General features: G+C 34.9%; 1 protein-coding gene across 1 annotated transcript in view; it reads right to left on the bottom strand.

The window, feature by feature from the left end:
• Positions 1-13,500, bottom strand: part of MYOZ2 (myozenin 2) — a 34,839-nt gene extending 21,339 nt beyond the window's left edge. Inside the window, exons 1-2 of the mRNA XM_059923518.1 lie at positions 13,325-13,500; positions 12,675-12,764 (exon numbers count right to left, since the gene is read on the bottom strand). Of these exons, the coding sequence (XP_059779501.1) occupies positions 12,675-12,750 (76 nt within the window). The 5' untranslated portion in view covers positions 12,751-12,764; positions 13,325-13,500. The remainder of the gene's footprint in view (positions 1-12,674; positions 12,765-13,324) is intronic.
• Between the last annotated feature and the right edge of the window lie 759 nt (positions 13,501-14,259).

Below are 14,259 nucleotides of genomic sequence, written 5' to 3'. Positions count from 1 at the left end.
ATGTCAACCCAGAATCTGATACCCGGTGAAAGTATTCTTTAGAAATAAAGGGGAAATTGAGACATCTTCAGATGAAGGAAAACTAGGAAATTTGTTGCCTGGAGACCTACCCTAAAAGAATGGTTCATGCTGTTACAACAAAATATCAAAGACTGGTGGCTTATAAACAACAGAAATATATTTCTTATAGGCCTGGAGGCTGGAAGTCTGAGATCTGGGTGTCAGCATAGTTGGTTCAGTTGAAATCATTCTTCTGAGTTGTAGACTGCCCACTTCTCACTGTGTTCTCACATGGTGGAAGGGACAAGAAAGCTCTCTTGGGCTTCTTTCGTAAGGGCATTAATATCATTCACGAAGACCCCACCATCATGGCCTAGTCACCTCCCAAAGGCCCCATCTCCTAATACCATCAGGGACATTAGGATTTCAATATTTGAATTCTGGGGGGCCACAAATATTCAGACCATAGCAAATAACTAAATTAAGTTCTTTAAACAAAAGGGAAACAATAAAATAAGGAACCTTAGAACATCGGAACAAAAAAAAGATTACAGTAAGCAAAAATGTGGGTAAATACAGTAAGCTTCCCTTCCCCTCTTGAGTTTTCTAAATTATGTTTGATCATAGAAGCAAAAATTATAAAACCCTCTGATATAAATATATGTAGAAAATAGTTAACACAATTATATTATAAACAGGGGAGGGTAAATAGACATGAAGGTAGGTAAGTTTTCTATACTTCCCTTGAACTGATAAAATGACAATATCTGTAGACTTTGATAAGTTAAGCATATATAATGTAATAGAACAACTACCAAAAACTATACAAGTACACTTGAAAAACTATAGATAAATAAAAATGGAATTATGAAACATGTGCAAGTAATCCATAGGAAACTAGGAAAAAGAAAACAGAAGGGAAAAACAGAGACAACAAACAGAAAACAAAAAATAAAATGATAGACTTAAGCTCTACTACATCAGTAGTAGAGCTTAAATAAAAATGCTCTAAATACCCTAATTAAAGGATAGAGACTAGCAGACTGGATTTAAAAATATGACCCAAATATAAGCTGTCTAGAAGAAACTCACTTCAAGTAAGTGCCTTGAACAATATAGGCAAGTTGAAAGTAACAGGATAGAAAAATATATCAAGCAAACATTAATCAATGGAAAGCAGAAGTGCTTATGTTAATTCCAAAGTGGACTTGAGAGCAAAGGAAATTTCCAGAGACAGAGAACGTTATATAATGATTAAAGTGTCAATCCACCAAGAAGACCTAGAAATCCTAAATGTGTATGCACCAAAAAACAGAGCTTCAAATGGAGCAAAAATTAATAGAACTAAAAGCAGAAATAGATAAATCCACAATTAGAGTTGGAGACTTCAACATTCCTCTCTCAACAAGTGATAGGACAACAGAGAGAAAATCAGCGAGGCTATAAAAGAAATTAACAACACCATGAACCAGTAGGATATAATCCCACTGTTTATAAAATATTTATAAACAGTATAAAATATTCTACTGAACAACAATAGAATACACATTCTTTCCAAGTGCACATGGAGTATATACCAAGATAGACCAATATCTTGGACCATAAGATAAGCTTCAACAAATTTAAAAGAATCAAAATTATATACAATATGATCTCTGATCACAATGGAATCACACTAGAAATGAGTAACAAAAAGTTTACAGAAAAATCTCCAAACATTTGGAAACTAAAAAAAAAATCACACTTCTAAACAATCCATGAGTCAAAGAAGTCTCAAGGGAAATAAAAAATTCATTGAACTGAGTGAAATTAAAAATAGAGCATGTCAAATTTATGGGGCACAGACAGTGCAGTGCTGAGAGGGACATTTGTAGCACTAAATGCATACATTAAAAGAAAGAGGAAAAGTCTCAAATCTATACTATAAACCCAAAGCAAGCAGAAGGAAGAAAATAATAAAGATAAGAGTAGAAATTAAAAACAGAAAAACAATAGAGAAAAATCAGTTGAGCACAGAGTTGGCTTTTGAAAAGATCAGTAAAATTGACAAACCTCTAGCTAGACTGACACAAAAAAAGAAATGTAGAAGATACAAATTACCAGTATCAGGAACAAAATAGGGGATATCACTACAGCCACTGCAGATAGCAAATGGATAATAAGAGAATACTATGAACAACTCTACATGTAAATTCACATAAATTTGAAAACAGAAAAAATATGACCAATCCCTTGAAAAGCAGAAAGTAACACATCTCACCCAACATGAAGTAGATAATTTGATTAATCCTATAGCTATAAGGCAATTGAATTTATAATTTTAAAATCTCCCCAAAAAGATATCTTCAGACCTAGATGGTTTTACTGGAGAATTCTACCAAACATTTAAAGAAGAATTAACACCAATGCTACATAGTCTCTTCCTGAAAATAGAAGATGAAGGAACACTTCCCAATTAGTTTATTGCTAATATTACTTTGATAGCTAACAGAAACAACACACACAAAAAGAAGCTACAGATCAATATCCCTCATGCTTATAGAAGCAAAAATCTTTACCAAAATATTAGTAAATAGAATTCAACAATACATAAAAAGAATTCTATACCATGAACAAGTGGGGTTTATGCCAGGGATACAAGATCGGTTCAATATTCAGAAATCAATGTATTCTACCATATTAAATGGCTAAAGAAAAAAAATCACATGATCATACCTTTGGGATCTAGGGCTGGACAAAGTGTTGTTAAACTTGACACCAAAAGCACAGTCCATAAAAGGAACGGTTGATAGATTAAGCAAAATTAAATACTTTTGCTCTGAGAAAGACTGTGTTAAGAGAATGAAAGAACAAACTACAGAGTAGGAAACAATATTTGCAAACCACATATTTGACAACAGACTAGAATATATAAAGAACTCTTAAAACTCACCAGTAAAAAAGCAAACAATCCAATTAGAACATGGGCAAAAGACATGAAGAGATATTTCACTGAAGAAGATATACAGATGGCAAATAAGCATAGGAAAAGATGTTCAACATTATTAGTCATTAGAGAGACGCAAATTAAAACTGTGAGATATCACTATACACGTATCAGAATGGCCAAAATGAAAAATAGTGACAGCATCTAATGCTGGGGAGGGTGTGGAGAAACTGGATCACTCATACATCACTGCTGGAAATGTAAAATGGTACAGCCACCCTAGAAAATAATTTAATAGGTTCTGTTAAAAACTGAACATAGGACTACCAGCAATACTGGGCATTTATCCCAGTGAAATGAAAGCTTATCTTCATACAAAAACCTATACACAAATGGTCATAGCAGCTTTATTCTTAATAATAATAATAATAATAAAAGAAACAACTCAAATGTACTTGAATGAGTAGGTAAAAAGTTAAAAACACCGTGGTCCATCCAAAGCATGATACTCAGCAATAAAAACGAACAAACTATTGAAACATAGCAACTGGATCTATCTCGAGGGAATTACACTGAGTGAAAAAAGCCAATCCCCAAAGGTTACGTACTGTATGATTCCATTTTATAGCATCTTAAAATGAAAAGATATATAACTATATGTATATATATATATAAATGGGAGACATTAGTGATTGGTAGGACTCTCTTGACTGCATGAATATCAATATTCTGGGTGCGATATTGTACTATAGTTTTGCAAGACGTTGCTCTTATGGGAAACTGGGAAAAGGTACGTGGGATTGCTTTGTATTCTTTCTTACAGCTGCATGTAAACTGTATTTATCTCAAAATTAAAAGTTTAATAGAACTATCAAGCCATGAAAAGACATGAATGACCCTTAAATGTATATTGCTAAGTGAAAAAAGCCAGTCTGTAATGGCTACTGTATGACTCCAACTCTATGACATTCTGGAAAAGACAAAACCTTGGAAGACAGTAAAAGAATCACTGGCTGCCAAGGGGCTGTGCGGAGGGAGTGGCGATGAAGAGGTTGAGCACAGGGGAATCTTAGGGCAGTGAGACTCTTCTGTATGATACTGTAATGGCAGATGCATGACAGTGTGCATTCATGAAAACCCATAGGACAGTGCCACACAGTGTGAAACTTTATGTAAACTGTGGACTTGAGTTAATAATACTACGTCGATATTGGTTCGTCAGTCATAACAAGTATAACGCACTAATGCAAGATGGTAATAATAGGAGAAACTGTGTGTTGGCAGGAGAAGGGGTATATAGGAGCACTATACTATACTTTCTGTTTAGTTTTTCTGTAAACCTGAAACTGCTCTAAAAAATAAAGTCTATTATTAAAAAAATGTTCAATTTAAAAAATTTTCATAGCCCTTCCTAATGCAGTGCAGAGTGGCATTGTCTACTCTCTAAGGTGAAAAAAAAAAAAATTCTGTGCTTTACAGTCCCCAGGGTTGGCAGAAATAGCTTATGGAAGAGGAATGAAGGCGCACAGCAGGGTGGATGAGGGTGTTTTACAGTTTCCCAGGATTTGTTTGCCAGGTCTGCTGAGTTCTACAGGGAATATTCACTATTGTTTATTTGCAAGTGTTTGGAGTCTCTGTTACTGTGTGCTAGCAACATGGAAGGAGGAGCTGGGTTATTTTTCAGTGTGTCTATGAATATATCCCTCAGTGTTCTAGAAAGTGTGACAGGAGTGGACTATTTCAGATTTTTGATTCTGGAATCAAAATAGCAAGTTCCCTTTAGATCACAAATGATCAAAAATACACAATATGGCTTATAGTAATTTGATGCAATACTATGGGGTGGAGGGGAAATCTCCTTTAAATGCTTCTTAAAATAATTCAATTAACAATGAAAGAGAGAGAAACAGAATAAAATAATAACACAGAAAATCGAAATCCATAGATTTTTTTGTCCATTAACCTTCTAGGAATACACATTCTATGTAATGTATTTATATATTACAAATAATGTTTTTAAACAAATTTTCTAATGGGACATTTTCAGGAAATAAAAATGCCCCAAAGCAGGCAGCCACTAGAAAATGCAAAGGCGACAGTCTTTATATTATAGCAATGGAATCTTTCTCCTTACAGTTAAGGCTACAAAGTTTTTTCATAAGGAAACCAAAACAGGGATGCAGCTCTTCTCTTTCTCTCCTTTTCTGTTACCAATTTGAGTCATTATAAACAGTTAAATGAAAATAGAGGGGCTAGAAAAAGGAATAGCTTATTATTATGTTGTTTTCTATAAGTTCTAAATTTCAAGCTATGGCATAAGTTTAATTTGGGGATCCCAAGACAAAAATTTGAGAAAATGTTTTTATCTCATTTTCCTCTTCCTAATGGCCCCCAGTATTAGCTGATTCCACCAGTGTTTCTGAAATAACCACATGCCCTAAGTGAATTCCATCCCTCTGGCCACTTAGATTTACAATAGTTTTCTGGGGTATATTTGACAGGAATTAATTACCTTTGTGATTGATACAGGAATAGGTGTGTGACCTGACCTAGGCCAATGAGGCAAAATATCAGGACTTTTCTTTGTGTACATTGTGCCAAAGATACTTTCTTTTCCTGCTGCAGGTAAGCACGGATGTATATTGCCCAGGAAACTGTTGGTATGTACTTGATAAAATGATAGAGCCAGATGTGGGGTGAAGCTTACCCCAAGAAAATCAGAGCAGAGGGAGAAAGAAACCTGGTCCTTAATGGCATACTGGAGCTGCCAGATGAAGACTTACCAGATCACCTCTGAACTTTTCAGTTATGTGAGGCAATAAATTCCCTTTAGTTGGTTTCTGATTTTCTGCTATTTTCAACTAAAAGCATGCTAACTATGGTCATTCTCTTCAGATCTTCATCTCACTGATGTAGGTCCAAAAGTCTATTAAGATTGGAATCAAGAAAGAGTAAAGAAGAATAGCCTAGAAGCCCAGCAGTGGGGGCCTCGAAGAGGAAAGGAAAAAAAGAGCAGAAGTGTAAAATATGGATATACCTCTGGCCAGACTCATTTGGGCTCATAAGAAACATTCACTCCTTTTTAGCAAAACACAATAATCATCACCCAAGCTGCTACAAGGAGTAGATGTGCAGCAAGAGCCATGAGGAACTTGCCTACCCTCAATAATCAGTTGGTACAATCCATTATTACTAGTAAATTTATACCACAAGAGAGGAGATATGAGAGACAAAAGGAAAGAGAAGGAGGCACACAAAATAATTGACCAACTCTCAACCCTCTTTGCTTATTCTTCATACTTCCTTCTACACCTTTAAGCCTAAATTTTCTCCCTCTTACTCTGTGAGTAACAGACAGTGAGTTAATAATTGGCTTTGAGTGACCATCTAAAGGTACTGTGGATCTCTGGGACCAGAAGCACTGCATGAGAAATCTAGTGGTGTCTGGAGCAGGCTTGCACTGGCTCACAAGAGTCAATTGATAAATTTTCAGAAATTCTGTGAGCCAGTAGTTAAACTCAGTGAACATAACCCCTATTAAAATTAAATTATATAAACTTAATAATAAGTTATATTAAAAAGAAAGCAATAAATACTCAAAAATATCACTTTCTAAATGTTTTACTCCTTTTTGCTGTTATCTATGCTCTTGATGTTTTCTTATATCTATTATATCTGTATGGTGGAAATACTGTATAGTGTTGTATTACTACACATCTCTTCCCAACTCTGCATTCAGTTTCTCCTTGATGGTAGCTCAAAATTGGCCATGGCAAGAGTATTTATACCACAGAAATTGGCAAATTCTACAAACCAAGGCATTTTCCCCCCCAAAGAACCAGTTAAATATTCACTAGCATACTGATAGACATAGGAACATTTTAAGTCAATATATTTTGCATAAACAAACAAACAATAAAAGACATAAACTAAATTCTCCAAGGTTTTTTTTCCCTTCCCTTCCAGTAGTTAAGTTTATGATGTAATTGGAGCTGGAGTTCCAGACCATCTGTGAGCTGGGAAATCTAATGTATGAACACTTTCATTTACTTAAACTTTCAGAGTGAAAAGAATGGTGTCAACTGAGCAGATAGAATCCAAGTTCAGCTGTTCCCTGCCCTTTATTGCAAACCTCTGTGCAGGGTCTTAACAGTGTGTTTAATCTGGATGCCTGATAAATGATATAACTTATTCAGGGTTCATATCCTTGCCCTGATGGATTAGAAGGTTGTCTTTGTGGCATTAGATCATCTATTGAAAATAATATTGCCAGGCATGCTTTCCTGTTAATGTCGTTTATAGTGATCCAGAATTTTCCATTTATTCTTTAAATATTTTATAGGACTTAATCTATTATAGTTTGCTACTATTTTAAGGAAATAATGATTATTTTGGAATAAATATCTAATTATAAAAAACTATTAAAATATAACTTTAGGGTCTTGACCATTATCAAATTAATTTCCACAAAAACCTCTGCATTTTTCAATCTACTAGAAATATTAAATAATTGTAATCAATATTCTTTCTCAGTAATGTCCTAAAATGTGCATTATTTTTGTAGCTAAATTAAGATTTAAAATCTTACATTAAAAAGTTCAAACTTTTGGTTTTTGAGTATACTTTCCTTCCACTTTAGCCATATTACTATGAGTACTGGAAAACAAATGGAAAATTGCATTTTATTGGGAGAGTATCAGTGATCTTTGAAAATGTGATCAACTCTTTTTTCAAACCTTTCTTCAATATGCAGTCTTATGAGCAGACACTGAATCTAAATTCCTCCAAAGGAAACATTATTTTTCACATTTATTTCATAGGTTAACATTCTAAAACTTAGTCAACAAGGATTTATGTGTGCACAGGTAGTTCTGTATTTTTAATTTGTAATTTTGATCCTGCCAAAGTTACATATTTAGTTAGATCAGTGAATCCAATTCATAGTTTGTAAAGATACCCACTTACAAATAATAGTAGTAAGACAAAAGATCTTTTAAAACTGTATCCCCATGATTCACTGGCAGCTGCAATTCTGGTAAAATGGGCAAAACCACAGAAAGGGAGATAACTGAAATTGATTTACTTTAGGGCAGTCCTATCAATTTACTTAAAAGCCTGATTGAAGCCAAGAGATTTTCTCTGCGCTTAACAGGACTCTTCTGCCTGTTTACAGACAGTGGGCCTGTGTGGATTGAATAATAGTCCATAAATATACATTATTGCGTAGTGCAACATGCATATATACATATTATATAAAAGTTAATAGTCTAGACTGTGATTTTGAATAATACTTGAAAAGTCTACATTTGATTAAAAGTTTATTAGTAATTTTTAATAATTTTCTCTAGATTAAAAAGTTGATTTTGAAACTCATCTGGGATTCTATATTTTCCTATTTCATATCTCCTTGCCTTGATCTGAGTTCAAAAATTTACTGTTAATTAAAGTATTACCATTCAATAACTGTGTAAATCTATAAACATTTAAAAAATGAGATTACCAATGTATTGAATTATGCAAATTGAGTTACACAAACCAGTAATTCATCTAGTACTGTTTATAAGATGTATATCTAGAGCATATTAGAGTGAAAAAGGCAACAAAGAAATGATGTTCTTCATTCTTTTAGGATGATGGAATATGGCAAGAATTAAACATTGTAATTTCAACTTTGGTATAAATTGGAATTTAGCCTAGTTCTCTGCTGCTACTTTGCTGGAGAGCGTTATTAGACGTTTAGAAATCTATGACATGCTTAGAAAAATTCATGATTTCACAACATATTATTGCACACCAATTTTCAAAATAAAGCATGCTTTTTCTTCGGGTTATGAGAATGCTAATGTGAATTTTTAAACCAAAGAAAACTAACAAATTTGTACATTAAGCATTAGGTTAAGTTCTTTTTCTCCCCTAGACTTTTTACATTTGATCTGTGGTGTTTAAGTCCTTCCTGGTGTCCTCATTTTTATATTGATGACTTGATTAATTACAGTTTAAGATATGCTTATACAGGAAAAGTAAAAGGGGTCCTCACATTATCTTTCATCTGAAAGTCAAGACATTATATCTATGCTTTTCAAAGTGCCCCTGCAATTTGTGTTAATATTATCATTGCCTCTGTTATTGGTGGAAAAACTCAAATACACTGATGTTTGAGCACATAGCTCAATATATTAGAATCATGAAATTTTAGAATTAGACGACTCAACAGATCCAACCTCTTCATTTTCAGATGAGGAATCTGCTGTCTGGGCTGGAACTCAGGGCTCCTGGTACGGTATCAACAACAGCACTCCATTTAGAACCTGGCTTCCTGTTTTCAGACCACAGACTAAACTCTTTTCCTGAAATCACAAAAACAATCTGCTCAGTCCTCTTCTGTGTTCTGGGAAAAGCTGTTCACCAGTCATGAGGGAAAAAACAAACAAACAAAAAACATACCAAAAAAGCCCTCACAGAGCCCAGGTGCGAAAACTGTAGGGTGACTGAAACAACTGTAGTCTTTCTATTTCTGAAGCTCTTCTTCTAAACTGTCAGCAATATCTGTGCTTAAGATCAGGGGACAGCATACTCCCAGTTCTTAGATAATTTTAATTCCTATTCCTTTTCCCCACCATTTCTGGACGGATGCCAGTTGCTCTAGAGTGCCTCTCCTTCTTCCATACTCATTCCCCATTCTCTTTCTCTATAGACTTATTACTTCCTATTCTTTTATCCTTCCCTCTCTCTCTCTCTTCCTTCAGTAATCAAGTCTCAAATGAGTTACTGAGTGAGAGAGAAACATGATCACCACTGGAGAATATGTACAGCATCAGGAGTAAATAGCACAGGGCTGGTGGGCATGGAACCATTATAAGCCATCTTTTCTTGCCTCCACAACTAATTCATGACAGATAATGGCAAAGTATTTTGGTGTTTTTGTCTTTTAGAATAGCACTTGTTAGATAGTAGCAAAATGGCTCTGATATTTCTGTTTAAAGCTTCTGGGTTTTGTATCACAGTAGTAACACAAAACAGCTACTAATCATCAGCTCTAACACTTTTAATATTGTTGTTGATGACCATGTTGATGATCATCATGATATGATGCTGAGGATGGTCTGTCTGAAGGTATAGAGCCTCAGTGTTAGGAGATACTTTTTATTAATTACTTATTGAGGGTGTAGTATATTTGCTTCTGGTACATAATTTGACACCAAATCATTATGGATCCATAATGAGTGAACAATTTGGCGTATAGTTAGTAGAGGCTGTGAGTTATCTACATTTTTACTCGTGCTATCCAGTTCTATGTATTTTAGTCTATATGGGTAGGATTTCTCAGTAATTCTTTGAGGTTATTTCTCCTTCAGATTCAATGAGTGCTCTGATGAAAAACTCTCCTTTTTGATTCTTATATTTTCCTACTGATCATCTCAAGGCTCACCAGCTATAGTCTCTCTCCCCACAGCAAGAACTGGACTGAACTCCTAGCTCAGGTTTAGAAGACAACTCATTTAGCCATCTCATTGTCACACTTCATTCTCCTCCAGGCTAAATGTTTTTGAAAAGTGATATAAAAAATAAATGAATTATAATACTGAAAAAAAAATCTTGATGCACAAGGGGAGAAGGGAGTGGGAGAAGAACTTCGAATAGCTTCTCTGTTCATTTTTATAGAGGACAATCCAGTCCAAATTTTACTTATTTAGTCTTAGAATTAAGATCAAAAGAGTTGCATGCTTTGTCTTAAATTATCCAGGTTTTTGTTGGTGTGAAGTGTTTGAAAGTTTGGAGAATTATTCCCAGAAAGGTTTCTCTGCAGTCCATGTCTCATTTCTGCCTCCTTAGAAAAAATGATACTCCCCTAGCTCCAGATCTCTAAACACTATGTCATATACAAATAGTAAAGTTCCATGTAAGATGTCAGAGGAAATAAAAGAGGGAAATTATTTAAACTGCTTCCTAAAGTACTGCAGCTGTTTTATCTGAGATGAATTAAGAAAGAAGTCTGTGATTATCCCTGTTATCTGTAGTACTTGACCTCCAAACAAAGGCAGAGCATGTGACTCCATTTAAGGGACTGGAAATCTTCCCGTGACTTGGGAGGGAGGGCTTCAGCAGACTTTACATGGCCAGGACCTGTTGGTGGTGAGATTATAGTCTTGAGGGGTTTTTTCCCCTTGAGATATAATTGTACTTTTTCTTTATATTTCATAAAAAAACAAAAGTTATGTTATAAAAAAAGGAAAAAGATACTCTTATAGGTCTATGTCAGAAATAAGAGAGTAGAATCCAACACATGATTTAAACTGGGAATACATTAAAACGATGGATTAATTTATGATTATGATGCAATTAGAAAATGATAACTTATCCCAAGCCTAGTTTTAAGATAAATAATTTAGTCTCAAACTCAAGTGATTATCTGATTTTTTCCTTATTGATCAAGGAAACTATTAAAACAATTTCAAGTAAACTACATGAAGCAGGAAATACAAAGAAGCACAAAAATTTAAAAGAAGCCTGAATTTTGGAACCTTGCATTGGTACAAATTTAGTTCTGGTGTCTGATTCAGAATTATTTTCACTTTATTCCAAACTAGTTTGACATCATAGTAAAACATGGGTCTAAATTGAATCCAGTATGGTGAGTTTGTATTGGAAAAAATAGAAAACGAAACTTAATAACAGAACCCTTTAGATATGACTGCATTGTGGGGGGAAGCATCTAACACAGTCTCTGATTGGTTCTATTCAGCTTGCTTTATGGAAGGTGAAATATGAAAATGCTATACTTATGCCTGTTCCCAGCTACCTGGTGAAAGATCTCATTGCTGTAGGTCTTAGTATTGTCCAGGTAAAAGGTCACATTCCTTGTTAATAGAAGGGAAATAAGGAGGTGCCCTGAAAACTCCACAAATATATTCTGGAATGGCTCAAATCAGCCCTTAAAACAATCTAGATATTCTACTTATTAACTTTTAAAATTGATGCTATCCTTTGTTCAATTTCCTTTATAACAATCAAAAGTTGAATTTCCTTTATAACAATCAAAATGCAATGTATAAAGCATTACTTTCTGGAGTGTTTTGCTAGAACTTAGAGAAGAGAGTGGAATATCATCTTGCATCTAATTTATATTAAAATTTTTTTGAGTTATATGCTTGAGACTATAAGAAATCTATATTTTCCTAGAAATTATAAATAGAAGTAGATTTCCACACAGAATATCTCAGTAAATCAGTTACCAAATATGAAGACTGGTTTCAGGGTTAAAGAAGTTCACAATGAATATGAATTCCAATTTAACACCTTTCTTAAAAAAAAAAAAAGGACGCTAGAACAGATTTTGAATGATTTATGTAATATAAGGTAAAAGAAATCAAGGTAGATCTTGTGGGATGGACAATGAAGACAAGATTGTATGAGACCTGTCCAAAAAAGAGAAAAAAAGATCTGAGAGTGGTGATATTAACTTATAACGTGAAATGTGAAAGGCAAGCCAAGTAGAATGTACATCAGCTGTCAGATTGCTTCATTCCTTTAGAGCAGTTGTTCATCTGAAAATAGCTTTCAAATGAGAAAGGATGACTACAAAAGGATTAGTTACCATAGGCTTTTATACACCCCCTAGAGCTCCAGGTTTGTTATGACAGAATAGCAAGAATTTAAAGGAAGTAAACTATAGAATATTAAATAACATCAGGAAGGGTCTACATTAATGCTGAGCTATATTATTGCTGTGAAGGGTTTTCACTGATACCATTTCCATGGATTTCCTTCATGATGGCTGATGCTTGCTGTTTCCTCTGCTTCACCATGGTATTATGTGATAGCATGATTTTTTTGTTCCCTGTGAAAAATAAAGGAACATTATTGAGGCAATGTCAAGAACTCATTTGGAGTGTTCTGTAATCATCCTTTTGAAAGACAGCATCTTTGTTCTTTATTAAGAGTTTATTATTGCTTTCTACTGAAAGACTTTAATACCGTTCCTTGTCTGGTGACAGAGCATGCTATTCATTGACAGGCAATGTCACAGTGAACAGAGGCTGTTTCTCAGAGTTTCCGGCCCAGTCTTATCTGTATACTAGTACAATGATTATTGGGCAATGAGAAACAATGAAAGAGCTGGCCTCCTTTCCCCTTCCTCTCTCTTTTCCACAGTTTATTTTAATCTGTCATTGTTTCCTTACTGGCCTTCATTTGTACCAACATCACAGTACATCAATTCCAGCATATTGTAAGAACGAAGAAAGGATGCCAGATTAAACCAGAACTCTTTGGTGGTAGTATTTTAATATTGGCATCAACAGCTGTCCTTTAAAGCAAAGAAAGCCCATTAATGAGTCACAACTCTGAACTTCCTTGGACAACTGACTAATAGAACATTTTAGGAAACAATATACTTACCTTGCTCTTAGACCGTGCTTTTCAGGAAGGATGAATCCTGATTTGTGGAGGAAAGACTGGAGATGGAATATGGATGGCACTTGGGCCCGAAGGTTTTTATCCTTGAGCCTGGGATAGCATGGTCCCTAGCTCTGACTCAAACTGGGGACTGAGCCTTTCTGAAGAGACTGGCATCCAGCTGACATCAACTGACTATATATAGCACCAAATACTTCAGCTACTCATATCTTCCTGGCAAAAGGGAGGAACCAAGAAAGATTAGGTTCTCTCCATTATGTTTCGAGTTTGTGAGATGGTTGAATGAACATACAGAAGGTTTTTATGGAGTACCTTCTGTTTGAAGAGATACTAGCCAAAAAAGATTTTTAAAACTTTTTAAGATGTAGCCCTTACATTACATCTTAATTGAGGTGGCAAAAGATACATATTGAATACGTGAATTAGAACAGAATGATAGATTATTAACAATTAACATGAAAGTATTGACCATAATATCTAAGGAGTTTCAAGAAGAAAGAAAGCAATATGGGGCAGATCAATAGTGCCATCCCTTAAGCAAGAGTGAGAACCTATAGTAAGTTCAGAAAAATGGGTTATATTTGAATGGCGAAGTGGGGGAGCATTTTGTAATGGGCCTTAGAGGTTGAGCCTTGAAGCTATCTGAGTAAAAGCTTAGACTCATAGCTGGGTCATGAGTCTTTCTGAAGAGACCCTGTAGAGAACAGTGCCTGCAAAGTTGACTGATCTCTGCAAGGTCTGGAGTCAAGGATTTCTGTTTGGGAATCAGGATAAGAGGTTGGGAAGGTAGGCCATGTTGGCCTCCTTGCTGGTCTTTGAACACAGAAGCATGTTCCCTCCCATATCCAGGCTTTGGCTCTTACTATTTCCCACTTCCTGGAACATGCTCTCCCCCTACCACTTGGCTTACTCATGCA

The sequence above is a fragment of the Balaenoptera ricei genome, chromosome 5, assembly GCF_028023285.1.
Source record: "Balaenoptera ricei isolate mBalRic1 chromosome 5, mBalRic1.hap2, whole genome shotgun sequence".
In the NCBI taxonomy this organism is placed as follows: Eukaryota; Metazoa; Chordata; class Mammalia; order Artiodactyla; family Balaenopteridae; genus Balaenoptera; species Balaenoptera ricei.
Note: the sequence above shows the minus strand (reverse complement) of the source record. Positions and strands in the feature narration are given on the sequence as shown.